Source organism: Lepidochelys kempii, chromosome 8 (genome assembly GCF_965140285.1).
Source record: "Lepidochelys kempii isolate rLepKem1 chromosome 8, rLepKem1.hap1, whole genome shotgun sequence".
In the NCBI taxonomy this organism is placed as follows: domain Eukaryota; kingdom Metazoa; phylum Chordata; order Testudines; family Cheloniidae; genus Lepidochelys; species Lepidochelys kempii.
The window spans coordinates 37,444,483-37,463,768 of record NC_136387.1 but is presented as its reverse complement, the minus strand read 5'-3'; the positions used below and the strand labels follow the sequence as shown (position 1 = coordinate 37,463,768).

The 19,286-nt window shown below is 51.0% G+C and overlaps 1 protein-coding gene across 2 annotated transcripts; it reads left to right on the top strand.

Annotated features, from left to right (window-relative positions):
- Positions 1-3,001: 3,001 nt before the first annotated feature.
- On the top strand, positions 3,002-13,540 carry DND1 (DND microRNA-mediated repression inhibitor 1). 2 transcript variants are annotated; one of them, XM_073356087.1, is made up of 5 exons: positions 3,002-3,110; positions 5,596-5,713; positions 10,164-10,625; positions 11,194-11,613; positions 12,392-13,540. In XM_073356087.1, the coding sequence occupies exons 1-5, from the start codon at positions 3,087-3,089 to the stop codon at positions 12,406-12,408; spliced, it is 1,041 nt and encodes a 346-aa protein (XP_073212188.1). In that variant the 5' UTR covers positions 3,002-3,086; the 3' UTR covers positions 12,409-13,540. The 2 variants fall into 2 exon arrangements, with proteins under 2 accessions (XP_073212188.1, XP_073212185.1); XM_073356084.1 differs by lacking the exon at positions 12,392-13,540 and having other exon boundaries at positions 11,194-12,257.
- Positions 13,541-19,286: the final 5,746 nt, after the last annotated feature.

Genomic DNA, 19,286 nt, shown 5'->3' with positions numbered 1-19,286 from the left:
TCCCTATGAAGGGCAGCAGGCTGCTCCTAATCCCCCCTTTAATGTATAAAATTCCATAGAGTCCTCCCATTGTGGTTTAAATGCATTAGGACTTGATTCCATCATTCATTGTTTTCTCTTCACCAGTCTGTAAAATAATCCCTACTTTAATTTGGTTTACATGGGATCCTTTAAATATGTGCCCCCTAGTTCTGGTTTACCCAGTGACCTCAGACACGTTCAGTTTAATTGGAGGATAACCCTTAGCAAGCAGATGTACTGCAGTCAGCTCCCTCTCAATTTCTCAGAACTCCCTTTTCTCAGAACTAAATAATCCCAGTTTTATCTGTCTCATTATTTTAGTTGCTCTATGCTGCCCAAATTACTCCAAAAAGTCTTTACCCAGTGCAGTGTACTATCACTTGATAATCTCCTTGAGCTCTCACAATGCACTCCCCTGCAAAAACCTCAATATATTTTTAGCCACCTTTGCTTCGGCTGCTGCTTATTGGGTTAAGTTTACCAGTCAGTAGGGTTTATCAGCTCTTCTTCCTCTACTATTTCGGTGCCATAAGAACTATACTAAAGCCCAGGGGTGGGCAAACTGCAGCCTGCGAGCCATTTTAAGGTGGCCTGCAAGCTCCCACTGGGGAGTGGGGTCTGGGGCTTGTCCCGCTCCGGTGCTCCAGCCGGGTCACAGGGTCAGGGGCCTCACCACGCAGCTCCTGGAAGCCATGGCATGGCCCCGCTCCAGCCAGGGCGCAGGGTTGGGGGATGCTCCATGTGGCTCCTGGAAGCCGCGGCGTGACCCCGCTCCTGCTCCTATGCGCTCCAATTGGAGCTGCCTGGCCACTCCTCTGTGGAGGAGCCGGAGAAGGGACATGCTGCTGCTTCTCGGAGCCACTTGAGGTAAGTACCACTCGGAGCCTGCACCCCTGAGCCTCACCCCACGCTCTGACCCCCTTCCCCAGTCCTAATCTCCAAACCCCTCAGTCCCAGCCCAGAGCACCCTCCTGCACCCCAAACCTCTCATCCCCAGCCCCACCCCAGAGCCTGCACCCCCCAGCCAGAGCCTGCACCCCACTCCCCCACCCCAGCTCAGAGTCCCCTCCCGCACTCTGAACTCATTTCTGGCCTCACCCCAGAGCCCACACCCCCTCCTGCACCCCAACCCCAATTTTGTGAGCATTCATAGTCTGCCATTCATAGGCTGCCATACAATTTCTATTTCCAGATGTGGCCTTGTCCCAAAAAGTTACCCCACCCCTGCTATAGCCTGTCTAAACCTTAGACATTTCTGCCCCTCTGCATCCCTTCGGGCTTGTAGAATGTAGAATTGTTTACTTCTGAGACCATTCACCTAATCTTTGTCCCAAATCCTCTCTCTCAAGATTAATCACTTAAGTGAGTCTTAACCGCTCCCCTTCTTCTGTGTCAAACCCTAATGCTATTTAAGTGTGTTTGTCCAAGGCTGGAATTTTCAAATTTGTCCAAATCCCATTAAATTTAGTGGAAGTTGGATGCCTAATGATCTGAGCCTTTTGGAAATATCCCAGACTGATTAGAAAGTTGCATGCATTGAAATGTCACCTAAATCACTTTAAATCAAATGTTGCATCTTCAGCAGACTGTCCTGTTTGTATACTTAAAAGTAAAACTCAAGAGCATAAATTAATGAGACAGCAGCTCCTATTTTTCTTTCAAGGTAAGAGTGGTCACACTTAGCACACTTTTTAAATGTAGGAACTGGCACCTGCTTTCCAACTAGCAAGAAAGAAAACTGCAGAGTTGCTACTTTTTCATGCATTTAAATGGGTGCTGAATTATTAAAGTCATACAGTCAGCAAAACCTTAATTCTCATTAGAGTATCAGTATAGGGGAGGTTTCACTGAGATAACTGGTGGTGGTACAGAGAGGGTGGGCTAAGGATTAAGGTTCCTAAGCAAATAGAACAGGATCCAACCCTGATATTCCACTTACTTCAAAGGGCGCCTCTGATTTAATAATACTTGACTCCAAGGTGCTACAACTGATCACTGCTGTTTTCCTTTAAAACTTCTTCTGAACAAACCAAAGTTGTGCTGGGTTGGGTTGGATAGGGCTGGAAGCGGCTCTATTAATTCTGTGAGAAAAGAAATGCAGAAACGTGTCTTCTCCATGAGCCACTTTCCCTGAAAAATCAGAACTGGGTGGGTTTGGCTGGCTCTGGTGCCTGCTTTCTTTTCCAGAGAAGCTGGTTATGAGTAGGTAGCTGTAAGTTTCTGCAAAAAACTTGTTGACTGCTAGGGCAACAGTATCTGAAACGACTGAACTAGAGAGAGGGGGGAGCATGACACTTTGCTAGCCGTGTTCATGCAGGGCAGTGCACAAACCACCCCAGAACATGTTGCCTTTCTCTGACCCTGCTAGCAAATGCAGGGACATTTCGTTGTGTTAAGCCAGCATTGGTTCCTGAGCAGTCTCTATTCCTGTTCAGTTCCCTTATGCTATTCTGAATCTTGCCAGCATCAAGCCCTCACTGTTCGACAGTAGCTGGGCCTACCAGGGCATTGGGCTAGTAGTAGTTGTGGGTTCCTGCAGCCATTACTTCTCGTGGTCTTTATCATGAGTGTGAGTGTTGGCACAGTAAGGGACCTAATGGGGAGGGTGGGGGGGTTCTGTGCATAACCATCCTTCAGTGCTCTGGAACAGGAAGAAGTGGCAGGTGCTATCCGCCTTACTGCTGCACCCTCGGGGGATCAGCTGGGGCTCCCACCCCTTCCGTGGGGACACTGCCCGTCTGGCCCCTTGCCCTGCCGGCAGACCTGGCACGGGAGCTGCTGGGAGCAGCGCCCCTCTCCGCAGGCCCCCTCGGGCTGTAACTTTGTAACGATGCCTGGAGACGGCAACTTTGCCACAGCCCCCTGACCCTTGGTGCCGGAGCGAGGCGCCTCGCCGACGTCCAGGGCCGAGGCCGGCTCCACCCTAACCCCCGGGGGGCGGGGTGAGCCCAGCCAACGCCCAATGAGCGAGCCCCGGTCGGGGCCGCTGGAAGCTTCCAGGCCTGGGGCGGCTATAAAGGGGCGACGGGCGGAGCCACCCCTGCGAGGGATTTCGCTGGCGCAGCATGGAGGGCGCGCTGGAGGCGCAGGTGAGCGCCCTGGGGCCTTTCCCGGGGCTCGCCTGGCTGGATAGTGGCCCGAGCAAGGGGGCCTGGGCTATGGTGCCGAGCATGTGCCCCTGGGTAGTTCCGGTCCCCTCTTGCCTCCCCCTCCCGGAGGGCAGGGGGAACCTCCAGCCTCCTCGGGCGGCGCAGCCCCTTTGGCTGTTGCGGCGCCTTCCGCCGGTACAGGGCTCCTGGAGCGGCGCTCAGCGCTTCCCCGGCCCCAGGGGGCCCGACCCATCTGCCGGCCGCGGAGAGAGCTTCGTTGTGAGCGGCTCCTCGGGCAGGGCGGGGGCGTCCGGACCCTCCTGGTGCGGGGAGTGCCGGCATGGAGGGGATCTGCGACGCTGCCGGTGTTCTGGGGTAGGCGCTCCAGTGCTCCCGGTGCTGACCCGCTGGGAAGGGGTAGAATCGGCGTCGCTCCGCAAGCTGGCGCTGGATGGCAAGTGCTAGGTTCAGGGGCCTGGCGGAGCCTTGCAGCAGGTTCCGGCCCGTTTTGCTGCGGGTCTGGCCAAGGGGCCGAACTCGCTCCCCGGAGACTCCCCTAAACAGGCGCTTTGCGGAGAGGAGTCCGCCCCAGGGAGCGTTAATGAACTTGGGTCCCCTCTGCGAGCTCTTCCCCCTCCCCCATGGGTCCCAAGAGGCTGGGCCTGGGGTGGCGCCCTTGTCAGAATGGAGGAGCACGGAGGTTGTGTGCGCCCTGAGGTGGGAGACCAGCGAGGAGGTGTCGGGTGATGCCCGTCCCTGCGGAGGAGCAGGGGAGGGAGTGGAACTCCAGGAAAAGGTGGGGGTGGAGTCTGGAAATCCGTGTCTGAGTGGTACTGATCCCTCAAAGGCTTGGAGCCGCCAAACAATCAGAGATAAACTAACTTAACTCTCCCCAGGATTTAGCTACACATTTTTGGTTTTCTTTATCTGTAAATGTCAGTCTGTTTGTTTGGGCTGCCCCTGGCACTATCTGTTGTATGTTGATGGTTCTGACACACCCACTGCCTTTTTTTGGCTGACACAGGTGTTCCCAACTGCTCAGCTATCACTCCCTTCAGCTGGCTATTGCAATGAGACCATGTTTCTTGTCAAGATATGCAAGTTGCTTAGCTTTGGTGGCAGGGTGCTGCATACCCAGATTAGAGGGGGAAAATAATCTTCCTAAAACACTTTTAGACAACCCAACAATGACAACCCAAACTGGGGAGGAAGCCCATCTTGAAAAGGGGAGAAGGAAGGTGACTTAAAATCTTAACATGCATTATGGCCATCTCATGGCTGTGTTAAGCCCCCATGAGGTGCTCTCGCATGTTTGATTCTGTATGTAGGGGGCATTGTTGCTGGTTTAGAGAACTAGGCGGTTTAGGGCCAATCACTTTCCTGCTCTCTAATCTCTGTCTTCTGGAAGGATTTTACCTGCTTTAGAAAACAGTACAACTAAATATGTACTAGCTGTAGAAACTAATGTTGAGGCTTGAGAGCGGTCTCTAAAATGCTTGCTACATGGTATGTAAAGGGTGATGTCTAACCTAGTCTAGTTAAACTAATGCAGACCCCTGTGTGGATGTACTTATTTCAGTGCAACTTAAACTGACTTCTAATCACATTAAGCTAAATCAAAACATCCTTGTTTTGAAACCAGGATAAGAGCCTCTACACAGGGGTTTGTGCCAGTTTAATTAAAAGTGGGTTTAAAAAAAAAAAACTTGAGTGAAACTGATGCAATTGTCCCATGTAGAAAAGGTTTTAGTAACTTCTTGTAGTAGTGTCTCCATTCCTAGGAAAGATGCTGATGTCTCTTTGGGTGGGGTATGGGAGCTGTCACTTAACCAATATTTCTCCAGCTGAGTTGCAATTTAAGTCTTAGGAAATGTAGCTTCTAACTGGAGTGAGTGTGTCAGAGGCTGTCACAGCAGTATGATATTCTCTCTGCCATCCTGTTCCAGATGTCCTGTCTTAGCATCAGTCTGAGTTGGTGGCTGGCTGACTGCTTTCTTCAAGGTGTCTGAACACCTTTTTATGTATTACTCTTAAGTTATTCTCTAATACTGAGGTTTTTCTCTTGAAAACCTTCTGCAACCTGGACTTCATTCTGGAGTCTTTGCTGGAATCTAGGGAGCTTCATAGGTCCTCATCACCATGGAGTAAGTGGGAGTGAGCTGATGAGGCCTCCCTGCAACACTGGATCTACTATGGCTCCTTTTAACCAGACCAGGTAGGTGAACCTTGACTGAGTAGAGCCACCAGAAGTCTCTGTGATGTAGGAGTCTTGTCACATGTTCTCTGACCCTGGAGAATAAGAAAGCGCAGTCTAAAGTTTTACATACCAGTTGGTGGTAGTTTTTGGAGGAGGGTTGTAAATGGGTGTCTGTCTGCTGGTGGTGTGGGTCACTGCTAACTCACTTCCTCTGAAGGCCTCAGACATGAGGTCAGAAATAACCACTGGGCCAACCTTGGACAAAGTATCTGTCTGGTTCCTTGACAGATGTGGAGTGATGCCATCAATCAGAACAACAAAACAGCCCTGTTGGCCTGGGTGAAGATGACTGGCATCCAACTGGTGCAGGTCAATGGTCAGAGGAAGTATGGAGGCCCTCCTCCAGGTAAGTTGACCGCTTTTTCAGTTACTTTAGGCATAGAAATACAGTCACTCTACTGGTTCCAAACTGCTGAGTCCATTCACAGCTCCATGATGGGTAGCAATGAATGGAAAACCTAGATAAGTTTCCTGATGAGGAAGTGTGGTGATATGGGGGCGTCTGTACAATGTAAGAATTTTAGTTGATACTGTGAAGCTGTTGCTATGAAAACTAGTATCGTGTGTGTGTGTGTGTGTCTTTCCACCTCTGCTGGCAAGGATATATCATGTCTGACACAACATTGTCCCTGGCATTTGAATGCGGTGATGACTTACCCAAGGTGAAGCACATTGGGACACATCCACACTACAAACTCTTGCCAGTGCACGTTACATAAGCATAAAGCTGCTGCAGTTATATCACTTGTATGCTTGGCTCCTTGCATTGGTGCTCTGCACGCTCACTAGGAGTGCCTATAACTATATGCAGTGGGTAGGTATCCTGGTGTGCAAGTGCCATTGGGAACTTTTGGCAATGTGTGGAGGGGTAGAAACAAGTTGTGCAGGGGTGGGTGGAACTGCAGGGTCAAGTTCCCATCATGCAACTTTCTGCATAGCATAACATCTCTACCCCATAATTTTTGCTCCTGTTTTGAAAGTCCTATGAACCCAGGCAGGGCTTGTCACTGTTAGCCATCTCTAATAGAAGCATGGAGTCTGTACAGCTCTGCACTATTATCATGAGCGTTGCAAGCACAGGATACGCGATCTTTTTGGTATTTGTAGAGCCATGAGAAGAGTGTTGAAGGGTGTATTGGAGTGATATGATGAAGCTCTCCATGGATTGCAAAGGGAGGCAAGCCTGTGTTTGAACATGTAGGTCCACAAGAGTCTCTAGGGATTTTTGCTGCTGGAGAAGCTCAATTATATCCTGCTAAATCTGTTGTCTTTTCCTGTTGGGACTCCTGCATCTTTCTCCTGTCCACTCTATCCTTTTCCATACAGTCTGCAGTATTCAACCTCCAGGTCCTTTGTTCGTGATCTGATACAGCTCTGGCTTGCAGGATCTTGCTCAGCGTGTCATCCAAGTCGTCCTCTTTCTCCACCTTATCCTGCTCAGGTGTTCTGCATGTGTGAAGGGGGAACCCCTGCAGCCCACAACAGCTACAGACAGGTGACCCGGGGGTGGGGGTATGCAGGGTCATGGGCCCCATTTCTGTGAGCGCTGAGCAGGGCCACTCCTAGACATTGCACCACCAGTGAGTGCTGGGGGGGCAGTTACCCCCTGCCCTCCAAGTCCCAAGGCTGGGAGCCAAAGGAACAGAGTGGAGTGGGCTGTGGCCCAGTCACTCCACTTCCTGTCACACCATGAGTGCAGGGTGGGACTTGCTCTGCAATCACTGGGCAGCAGGAAGTGGAGTGACCCAGCCCCAACCTGCTCCACTCTGCCAGCTTGTGCTGGGGTGCAGTTCCCCCCCCAGCCGCGGAGGACACCAAAATGTCTAGGGACACCCCTGTCTCCATGCAGGAGAAGCAGTCCAGCATGTAGAAGTCTGAGGCCAGGGACCCTGCTAAACAACCTGAAGAGAGTTTGTCTGCCAAGGGCAGGGTGAGCTAGTGAGGGGTGTTGCAGTTAGGTTTTCTAAATGATCTGTAGTCTGAGGCATAGTATACTCTACAGTTAGGTCGATGTTAGGCAGCTTGCATCGACCTAATTATGTCAGTGTCTACACTGCAGCCTTGTCCTGCCGATGCAAGTGCCCCACTACACAGGTATAATTCCTCCACTGCCACGAGAGGTGTAGGGCTTATGTAGGTGTAGTTAGGGCAACACAGTGTCTGTGTAGACACTGCATTCCTTACAGAAGCTGTTGGCTCTTGTCAATTGACAAGAAGCTAGGCAGCTAGAGCCCAACTGCCTCTTGTACCCCTGGAGAGATGGGTAGCTGAACCCCGCTCCCAGCCGGGAATGTTCGTTGGTGGTCTTGTCAATTGTATGGCTCTGGAGCCGGGAACAAGGAGGCTAGAAACCCCGGGTGGTTTCCCCCTGCTCCTGGCAAGGAATGGGGAGGCAGTTCATGGGCGGGGGCAGCTCAGGCTCTTGCAGGGAGCTGCCAGCAAAATTGAAAGACTAGGGTCTCAGCTCCCCACGCTGCCTCTTTTAGGTCAGTGGAAGCGCTTCTGGTAAGGATGTGCACCACCAAACCAAGGACAGTAGTGCAGATATGCACTACCACAGTAAGTCAACCTAATAGAGGATGGCTTAAGTTTATAGTGTAGGTAGACCCTGAGTAATTTTCTCTCTTAAAGATCAAGGATGTGTTGGACTTCTGTGCAAAGTGTGTATGTGTTAAGCATTCACACCTACCACTTGAGCCCACAGAGGTACCAAAAAGGCTCATGCTTAAGGCCCTACCAAATTCACAAGCATAAAATATGCATCACAGACCATGAAATCTGATCTCCCCTGCAAAATCTGTCCATTGGTCACAGTACTGCCACCCTTACTTCTGTGCTGTCTTCAGAGCTGGGTGGCCAGAGAGCAGTGGCTTCTGGGTGGGCACCCAGCTCAGAAGGCAGTGCCGCCACCACCAGCAGCGCAGAAGTGAGGGTACCATGGTATGAGGGGGTCATCACTTTTTTGGGGGCAGGGCTGGCCTTACAGGTGGATTATATGGGCAACTGCCCAGGGTGCTATGGTTGGGAGGAACTCTGGTCACCCTGCCCCATGCACAGCCAACCCAATGTCCCCTTAGCCTCTGAACCCTGGTCCAGAGCTGGGGAAAGGGAGAGCTGGGCGGCCTCAGTTGGGGGCTTCTACCATGTGCCAGGCTCCAGCTGCTAATCCTGGCTGGTCTGGGGGGGGACGAATGGGACTTCCTTGTCCCCTGCATGGGCCACTCCCAGGGTTGGGAGAGACCCACTTCTGGAAGCCTCCCCCAGCTGCAGGAAGCTCAGCAGCAGCTGGCTAGGAACCCAGCTCTCGTGCTGCTGGCACTAGCACTGACGGCAGACTGGGCTCCCGGCCAGCGGCTCCAGCTCTCCAGAAGTACGAGTGGCAATACTGCAACCCTCTACAATATAGCCTTGCGATCTCCCCATGATCCCTCCCGTTTTGGGTCGGAACTCCCATGCTCACAACACCGTGACATTTCAGATTTAAATATCTGAACCCATGCAATTTAAAATTTTAAAATCCAATGACCATGAAATTTACCAAAATGGGCCATGAATTTGGTAGGGCCCTCTTCATGCTTTTGGATGGAGTTATGGAGGAGGATGTATTTTAAGATGAGGGGAGTGGATCTGAAGGGTCAGCACTGAGCCCAAGGGTCTTGGGGCAGTAGGGGTGTAGACAGAGGGTCTGTGCCTTGAGAGCATGCCAAGGGACCCCCCCAGACTGGGACAGTTGTTGGGGGGGTGGGGTGGGGCAGGTTCTGGAGGCTAAAACACCTGGGCACCCAGCAGCTAGCTTCCCTCATAGCAGCCTGGTGGGTGAGCAAGAGGGAGGGTGTGCTGTGAAAGGAGCAGGGTGCATTGATTTAAATCAAGGCCTTTGAAGATGATCACTGATCTTCAAATCACCAACTGAGAGCCTCTGTTTGAATACTGATTTTAATTAACTTTTCCATTTGTACTCCACTTATTTTTAAAGAAAGGTGCTGTCTTACTGGTTGGTGTACCCATTAAAACATAGTGCTTTACAACTAAATAGAGCCTTGACACTAGATTTGGTGCATCTTTTTGCCACATGTATCTAAGCAACTTTATAGCTTAACATTTTCAGAGTCTTAATTGTATGTTTTTAGTATGTTAGAAAATGGTGACTGATATACTGCTTACTTGCTAGATAATTAACTTTTTGCTAATGATTTGTCAAGCTCCATTAGGATGGTAACTGGAATTTAAACACAACAGCATATAATTTTTTTAAATAAAACCTTTCATACAGTACATGACCTATTGTGCCATATTTATAAAGCTTATAGAGCCAAGTTAGAATTGGGGGAAGACCTTTCTTCCTATAGAAAAGTAGCCTTTAATTCCAAGTTTTTTGATAGCAGCTCATGGATTTAACTTTTTTAATTTAAATGTTTTAAGCAATTAATCAGATTTCATTTTTAAACTGGTTTACTTATAAAAAGAAACTTATAATAATTTAAAAAACTAAGTCAAAGAAACCTTTTTAAAATTTTTCTCACCCCTGGATGAGAGGGTTCCCTCTGTCCTCTCCCACTGAGCAGGACGGCCTTGCTCTTTACCCTTTTGGATCTGCTCCAGCCTGTCCTGTGTGCAGAGCTGGTGTCCAAGGCTCATTGCCTACCCAGGATCCTTCTGCAGATAAGGGGTAAGCTGAGGCCTGGTTCACTTTGCTCTCCAGTGGCACAGCCTCTTGTCACACTGAGTTTCAGGGAAGCGCAGTTGTTGGAGACTGGGGGTGTCTGTCTTACTGCTTGGCTTTTGTGTATCTACAGGCTGGATCGGGGAGCCCCCTCTATCTGGCTCAGAGGTATTTATTGGAAAACTCCCTCAGGACATCTATGAAAACAAATTAATTCCTCTCTTCCAAAGCGTGGGCAAGCTGTATGAGTTCCGCCTCATGATGACCTTCAGCGGGCTCAACCGTGGCTTCGCCTATGCCAAGTACAGCAATCGGCGCAGTGCACAAGTAGCTATTGCGGCTCTGAACAACTTTGAGGTGCAGAAGGGCTGCCCCATCATGGTTTGCAGGAGCACTGAGAAGTGTGAGCTATGTGTGGATGGCCTGTCGTCCTTGGTGGAGCAGGGCCAGCTGCAGACACTGTTGCAGGAGGTGACAACAGGGGTCCTGAACATATCCCTGTATCGCAGCCCCTCCCGGAAGGGGGGACAGCTTGCAGTGCTGAAATACAACTCCCACCGAGCCGCAGCCATGGCCAAGAAAACTCTAGTGGAAGGTACTCCACCTCTGTGGGGAGGAGTGGGCCAGGGCAAGAGGAATCAGAATGGAAGGGGCATTGCAGATCCCAGAAGTGGCAGTGGCTTCTCTGAGCACTAGTCTGGGAGTAGTGGGTGCATGTATCTTCTGATAGGGTGATATCACCTTAAAATGGCAACACTGGTTACTGTCTTGTCCCTTTCCATGTCCTTTCGGATGTTGCCTTTGTTTGTGGCAGTTGATTGCCCCGGCTTTCCTGGGGTATAAATCACCAGGGCAGAAAGGAGAGCTTGGAAATGACAGCAGAGCTGTTGCTGGTCCCTCAGGCTAGATGCGTTTGGGGGTGGGTTTTCTCTAGTTTAGGCCTATATCTGGTAACCTGTAGCCATTGTCAGTGTAAACCCAACCCAGAATTGCAGGGAATTATCAGTAGGATCTCACTGTCTTGTCCAATACCTGATAAGTGTGGGGGGGAGGAATCTGTGTGCATTCTTACTCCCTCTTGCTTTCTTGCATGTACCGTCCCCATTCTCAGCACCAGGAGCACCAATGCTCTGAAACTAAGACCTGCTTCCTCTTGTGCATAGGTAACTTGGGCCTGTATGGAGAGGAAATCGAAGTGGATTGGCTGAAAGTAGACATGAAGCAGAAACTCCGTGCCAACTCAGAGAGAACCTTCCCGGAAAGCTCACAGCCTCGTGGCTGCGAGAGGGACAGTCCGAGCCAGGCACCTGGTAATGCTGTGACGTGCCCCTTGCCACAGGCACTCTGTGTGTTAGACTACCTGAACGCACTGTGCAAGGAGCAGCAGCTGGGAATCCCTGTGTTTCTAACTAAATGTGTCCAAGCAAACCCTGACGGCTGGCTGCGGTTCTGGTATCAGGTGGTGATTCCAGGTTACCCATCCCCCTTCAGTGGGTTTATGTGGATCAAACCTGATAAATCTGGCTTGAGTGGACATGACAAGGCCAAAAATGCCATAGCGCTGCAGCTGCTCAAAACTTTGGGTGAGTCTGTGCACGGCTCTGCAGAGGTCTTGGGGCTGAGGGGAACAGCTCCCAAAAGCCAGGGTATTAAAAACCCAGTGACTCAGTTACAGGGATGCTGTTGGACCAAACTCAGCCTGGTATCTTGACCTTTTTATGTAGGTTTAGGAAAGAGCCATAGAAATGTTTGCACATTCTTTCCAGTGGAATGCCAGTGGTTGATAGTCCTCTTCTGCATGGCCAACCTAGCCATTGCAACTTAGTCCTTATGCGTGAGACACTTTCGGTAGAGTTAGAGACCAGGCATGAACTGCCCTGAGTCTGGCTGAGGGGGAAATTCAGAATGAAAGTGAAATGAGCCAGCGAGAAGGAAGATGAAACTAAAATTGTTTCAAGGTTTAATCTTGGAAACATCTGTTCGCTTGAGGGATTTTTCCTGCCCTCCAAGTTAGGGGATGCCAGTATCTCCTGTTACCTTTGGGATTTCGAGGATGGGGAAGGGGGCGGAAATCAAAGGAATGTGAAATGCCTCCTGCTGGAGGGTAGGTGAAATACTACCCAGTAGAGTGACTCTGGGTTATGGGCTTCCTGTGCTAGCACTCCAGTGGCTGGAGTGTATTGATGTGAGCTGTAGCTGAAGGAGGAGCTGAGAGCTGCAGGAAAGGCTGGGTAAATAGTCTATTTTGGAAGGGGAGGGGTGTTCAGGCATGGGGAAAGGGGCGGGGCACACTGTCTCTCTGACTGTTTAGCTCTCTGCTGTGTTGCATATGGCTCTAATTCTCTTTTCCTTCCCCAACAGGGTGCCCGGTGGTGTAGGCTGGATGTTTCCACAGAGCCGTGCGCTGCCCCTCTGGGGCTCAGTGCATTGGCTTTGTGTTCCTGTCTCTGGCCCCTTGAGGGGAGGAGGGGTGGGGTAGATGTGTTCACATTTTGTAAGCTGGTTTTACAGGACGTGGGCACTAAGCAGAGGCTGCTTCTGGTCCCTGTTTGTGTTTTCTCTCAGATGTTTGACACAGATTTTTGTTTTTTTTTAATGTTTTTATGTTCTCTGCTCTGGCTGTGCCCAGGTGCAGTAACCCGGGGAGGTGCATGTCATGGGGATTCCCACATACCATCATAGAGGGACCAGCTAAACTGGCCAGGCAATGAAGGACCCAATCTGCATAGGTCCTGGGGTCATAAGAAGATGCATGCTGGGTGACTGGGTGAGTCTGACCAGGCTCGAAGATTTTTCTTTTGTTCTGTTAGGGTTTTATTTGTATTGAAATGTACCTGCCAGAGTGCTCTTTGGAGAGGGCCTGGGGAACTCCCTGCTATTAGACTGGGCAATTAATGACTGTCCCTGGCATGTACAGCACAGAGCTATATTGGTAGCAAGCCCTGCAGGTGCACTGAGCAAGCCTCTGCTTTCCCTACCCTCATCTGGGGGAAGGGCTGCTCTGTTTAAATTCCTGGGACTAAATCCTGTTCTCTTAGCTCTTTGTTTGACTCATTCTGTTTGAAAGTTGTTTACTTTGCTTTAAAAGCTTGGTTGAGTTTTTTATTGTGGTCTTGGCCAATGAGGTCAGACAACTGTCCTATGAAGCAAGGAAGAGCATGGGACACACGCTGGGTGGGAAACACCCCCTGCAATGCTGCCTGTTCCACTGGCCTACGCTCTGTTTGGAAGAATCCAGTGTTCTCTGTTGGAAGCATCCCTCCTGGGCTGAGTCGTGAGCGGAGGCCTTTCCTGAATCCTGCTAGTGCCTAAGTAGGGGAGGGTCACGGCTGGCATGGTGACGGGAGCTGTTTTTAATGAGGAAATGGTGACCACCTCTCTGAGGCACCAAGCTATTTATGAGCAAGGGGTTGTAAGGAAATGGCATTTGGGGTCCTCCAGTCCCCAGTGGTGTTGACAGTCCATGCCACTGTGTATGAATGATCATTCAGACTCTGACTGAAGGGTTGGGAGGTTGTATTAAAGTAGCCTGAAAGGCAACTGTTGTGTCTGGTCTTCTCTGGAGTATGGTGACAACCGCCCTTTGGGCCCCCTGTATGTGGAATAGATCCTGCCTCTGTCACCAGTGTTGGCTTGGGCTCAGGGGGAGGGGTTCTTCTCCCCTGCTGCAATGCTGAGTCACCATCCTGCTGGAGCAGAAGCGTTGGTGGGCTTCCTTGTCAGCAGTAGCCAGATGCTGCTGCCCTTGTGCCAGCTACACTTTCTTTCCCAAAGCCAGGCCAGTGAGGTGCTGTTCTAGAGTATCCTCCAGCCTAGCCTCTGACTACCCAGTCCCTGCCCCCAGCAGCATGAGCTCTGCTCTCCCCACTGCTTTGTCTCCAAGACTGGCCTGTCCACTCACATGGCATTTGGGCCTTGAAAAGCTCAACCTCATCTCTCCTTTAGCTAATGCCTGGGGCTGGCAGGGTTAGGGAGGAGCTGCTGAGGTGTAGGGAGAGTTGCTGGCAGGGGGCAGCTCAGTTCAAGAAGGCCAGCTGCTGCTGAAGGTAAAGTGGAAGCTTAAATGCTTCAGGGAGCAGTGGCAGGTGCTCAGCCTTACTCCTGGTACTGAGCATCTCCAGGGTCTGTCTGCTGGTGAGCTGCCCTGGCCTTAAAGAACTTGGGAAGGGGTGACAGATGCTCTGCCCCTGAGATGGGTTTTTGAAGAGGGGTTTTGGGGATGAATGCAAAGGCTCAGCTAGGAGTGAAGCACCTGCCTCATGGTGGTTGCTCATGTCCTCCTGGGAAACCAGCTGCCCCTTCCTGTGGAGATCTATCAGTTCAGTGCAGCTGCACCTGTCTTCCCCTCCTGTGCTCCACTGTGGGCTCCTACTTAAATTCTCTGGCTTCCTGCTGTCACCTCATGATAGTGACAGAGACTAGTTCATTCTCCTGAGAGGTGGTTTTCTGTGCTGCAGTTCCCTGCCTATACTGTGATATTCCTAGCAAGCCAGACTGCATAAACTGGCCACTGTCTGTGCTTTGCTTCCTCTCCACTGCTTATGCCCAGAGTAACTGCCTGCAGTTACACCCAGTTTTTAAGCAAGTACATTTATTCTTATTGTGAAAACTTTTTGAAAGCACTAAAAAAACCTCCATGCAAGGAACAGTGCTTCCTGGAGCTCATGCCCACTCCATCCTAGGCCCCTACTAGCTGTTACAAATTCAGCATCTATACATACCCCTTTCCCCCCTGTTTAAAAGTTCATAGCTGTCTGATTCAGAACTAGAGCCCAGACAGGGCTGATTTGGCCTTTTTAGTGATGCAGCTCAGGCCCTTGATCTCCAGCCTCTTGTACGATAAGCAGCAGCCTCTCCTTAGGGCCTATGTCGGGCAGGCTTGGTTTTGTGTAAGTAGAGTTAAGGGAATTTGTATTAACCCTTCCCAAAGTATTTCCCAGGAAACCCACTGATGGTTCCAACCTATTCATTCTCATCTGCCCCCTTGGTCAATCTAGTCCTTGAATCCCCTAGCCTCACATCATGTCCCCCTAGAGAGTACACCCTAGCCCCATAGTACAGAAACTCCCTTAATTCAATAAGGTTTCCCAAGGATCTGCTGGCACTTGCCCTCTTGTCACATTTCTCTCATCGCCCCCCTTGTCAGGCTCTTCTGTTATGAGACTAGGGAGTTCCCCCTCTCCTAGTGGTAGGGTGGGTAAGCAGGCAGGCAAGAGATGTACCACAGGCATCCTTTTGTGATCAAACAGCCCATCTGGGACACAGTCTGGCTACTCCATACTGCTGAATGTGCTGTCGGTGTGGAAAGCCCTGTTGGAGGGCTTGGTGTAGGAGAGCCAAAGCACAGTACTCTCCACTCTGGACTCCCTTCCCTCATCTCTGCCCCAGCTCCTTAGTGCATTCCCCTGAGGGTGACCATCCCCCTGTCCTTCCTAGCTGAGTGCTTTCTGGAATGGCTTGTAAACTCTCCATGCAAATGGCTCTTGCAGTTAAGGGACTGTGCTGCCTTTTGTGTGACTTGCTCCTGCATGGGTGGTGTTGCCTAGTCTCTGTCCCAACCTACCAGAGTGGTCACAGCTGTCCTCTGCATGAACTGGCACAGGTAACTGCGGTGCCTTGGACCAGTTCTGTCAGAGCAACTCCTCAGTATGTCTCTGTGTCTAGATGCTGTTAGGGCTTGAGATGATGATGGGAGCCATGGCCTTGAATGAACCTGCTCTGGCTCTGTTTTCCACCCCACCATGCGGTTAAAATTCAAGATGTTGGCACCCAAAATCACTGGTCACTCCTGGAATTCCAGGCCTAACTTGACACCTTTTTTTAATGGGGCCTGACTTAGGAAAGGCTGATTATGGATAACCACGCTGAGCCCTTGTACTGCTGCCCACCTGTCTGTCACTGGTTTCTGGAAAGGAGGGAGCAGAAACCCGTCCTATACCTAGGCCTAGGGCAGGAGAGGAGAGAAAGGGCTGTGCACAGGCCAGAGCATCTGTGGGCTGTGTGCCAGGCCTGGTGTATTAAAGGTGAGCTGCAGCAGAAGACTGGTGTTTTTCAGTGATGTACAAAGCCTAAGCTTCCCTCACCTTGCTCTCTAGTATCAGAAAAGCTACAGCCAATGCATGAGCAGTCGGCTATATAGTGGAAGGTTGGGCTTTTTTAATCCCTTATGCAAAGGGCCAAGTATGTTGATTTGATGAAGGTCAAGGGATGGCTATTTAGTTTAAATAGGTGCTACCAGAAGGCAGCATGGCATAGATCCTGGGGCCTGAGAGTGGGGTTCAAGTCCTTCAGACACTGACTTGCTATGTGAGTGCATTACTTAATGTTTCTCCTCCCACCCTTTGTCCAGGTAGACTGTCACTTGGGCAGAGGAACTGCCCTTTTTGTGTATGTTGGGTACAGCACCTAGCACCTATTCTTCCTCGGGCTTGGGATGAAGTGGGAATTTTTAATGTTTTGTATGACTGTGGTGTGTGCCTCAGTTTCCCTGTGTGGTGCATATTTAACTAGTTTCACCAAACAGGGACAGGGGGAAGGTGGTTTACTCTTTGGAGAGAGTCAGGCTATGGCTACACTACAGAGCTTACAATGGTGCAGCTGCACCTATGCAGTACTGCTAGTGCAGACATGCTGTGCTGCCAGGAGAGAGCTCTCCCATCAACTAAATTACTCCAGCCCCCAGGAGCAGGGATGGCTATGTCAGCGGGAGAAGCTCTCCCACTGACATAGCAGTGTCCACACTGATGCTTAGGTCAGTGTAACTAATGTGCCTTTAGGGGCTGTTTAGTCATACCCTCAGTGACATAGCTTATACCAATGTAAACTGTAATGTGTTCATAGCCTCAGAGATACAACTGTGATCAGTGCTGAGCTGCCGGGGTCCCATGTGCAGGGAGAGGCCCACACACAATAGCCACTCCAGTTGGTCATACACTTGGCACCTAGCAACAAAGGGCTGGGGATGGCCCACCATCTACAGGAAGCCACTGTCGTGTGATGAGCTGGAGAACAAAGGACTGAGGAGGGCCAGGTGGGGTTGTTAAGTGTGGGCTGCTGGAGGCAGGAGAGAAGCTTCCTGAGGGGGACTAAAGAAGTCAGAGGGTTCAGCACTGACCCACATGACCTATTCTGTAACTTTCTGTTCTCTAGGGTAACTAAGGGCATTCCAGACATCTAATAAACCCTCCTGCTGGCTGAGTCACTCCAGTGTTGGGTAGGGGGTGCATTGCTCCCTTTGGGTGTGCCAGTCTTTCTCAGGTGCCCAATCCAGGGGGACTTGTTGCAGGGAGCTCAAGGCATGAAGCAGTGGAGCTGAAAGCTCTGAGGTTTGGTCCTAAGACACAAGCCAAGAGGCCTCCCCTAGTGAGAGTGTGACCCAGAGGAGGCTACTGTACTGAAGGGGCTGTCTTGAACATGGGGCCTGTGGATCTGTGACAGGGGCCTCTGACTTTTACAGTAATAAAAACATGGCGCAGTTCTAAGTCTTGCTACAAGCACATCCCCTTTCAACCATCAAGCATCTATTAAGCATGTAGCAGTAGCTCTCAGCCTCAGCAGTCTCTACATCAGCCTTAGCACCTTTTGTTGCTAATTTATAAAAAGCAAAGAGCTTTTTTCCCCTATAGATGGTCTATCGCTGCCACCTGTTCCTTCTTTCCTTCGCCTCTGTTACTCTTAAGAGAGTGGTTCTCAAACTTTTTGTATTGGTGACCCGTTTCACACATCAGGCCTCTCAGTAACCCCCCCCTTATAAATTGAAAATGGGGGGTTAATTTAGCAGGGGCTACTATCCCCACACAGGGCCAGGCTTTGGGCTCTGAGCCCTACAGAGCTGACAGCTCGTTACCTCCTGCAGGCTCATGACTCCCAGTCTGAGAACCTCTGCTCTTAAAGCTGCCCTTACATAAAGGGGCAGGAGACTCCCCTGCTTACAACATTTTCACTGGTCACTGCTGAAATGTTAAAAGCCTCAGCTGCATATGCTGCTGTTTCCACACACAGGATCCCAAGTGAGGTGTAGCAGAAGGGCACGTTCCTCGCTCTTGCTGCCTATGGGCTTAGAGTTTAGCTGTCAGTGGTTTCTGGAGTGCAGAGCAATCCCAGGTGCTGCACAATGGGTAAAATGTACTAAGTAGGTGCTTGTTTTGAAGAGTTCACAGGCCCAAGGGGGTGCAATAAAAAGAAATGGCAAATGAACAAACTCTCAAACACTCCAGGTCATAAAAGCATAAGAATGGCCCTACTGGGTCAGACTAGAGGTCCATCTAGCCCTGTATCCTGTCTGCCGACAGTGGCCAGTGCCGGGTGCCCTAGATGAAATGAACAGAACAGGTAATCAGCAAGGTCTTGGTGCAATGGGCAGGCTAACAGAAGATCAGTCAGTGAAACAAGGCCACTGTGGTTGAGTCTGAAGTGGTGAGGTGCTGAAAGCTGGATCTTTAAAGGTATTTAGGTGCCTCATGGGATTTTTCAAAAGTGCCTATGCTGCTGTAGTGCCTAAATACCTGACAGCCTGACCCAAAATCCTCTCTTATGCTTTCAAACTCTTGGGCCAATTAGCTGGCCATGGGGCTCATCCCAAATGGCAGCATGCCTGTCTCCTGCAAGGTGTTGGGGTAAGGCCTGGTTGTCTTTTGTGCTACAAGTGAGGGCACCGGCTGTAGGGGTTGCAAATACGTGGGCCGCATGCAGCCCAGGGGTTATTTTCTGCAGTCTGCCAGCTCCCTGCAGTACCCCTGCTCCCCTCCCCCCCAGCATTTACCTAGAGAGGCTCTGGCCTGGCGCGCACTGGGGGTAGGGCAGGGGGGAGCTGTGCCAATGGGAGCTTCGGGGCAGGTACCTGGAGGAGTGGCCAGGGCAACACACAGACCCCCTGTGCCCCCTGCCCCCAAGTCCCGACCACTTTCCAGAGCAGTGCGGGGGCAGGGCAGGCAGGCAGGGAGCCTGCCCTGCCCCTGGTGTGTGCTGGGCTAGCCCCCCCATGAACCCCTCCTGCAGCCGAACCCCCTGCTGCACCCCACATCCCTTCTGCAGCCCTACCCCCTGCCCTGAGCTTGAGACCCCTGGGTTAAACAAACTGCTACAACTTCGCCTGGAGTCTCAGGGCTGAAAGGACACTGTAAGCTGGGGGGAGGTGGCAGTCAGTTTAACTGCCATGGCTCAAAATAGCCACAGGGTGGCAGCTTACCACAAAACATTGAAACAAGCCATGGACACACTGCATGCAGCGGGAGGAAGGGGAGGAAATAGCAGGGAG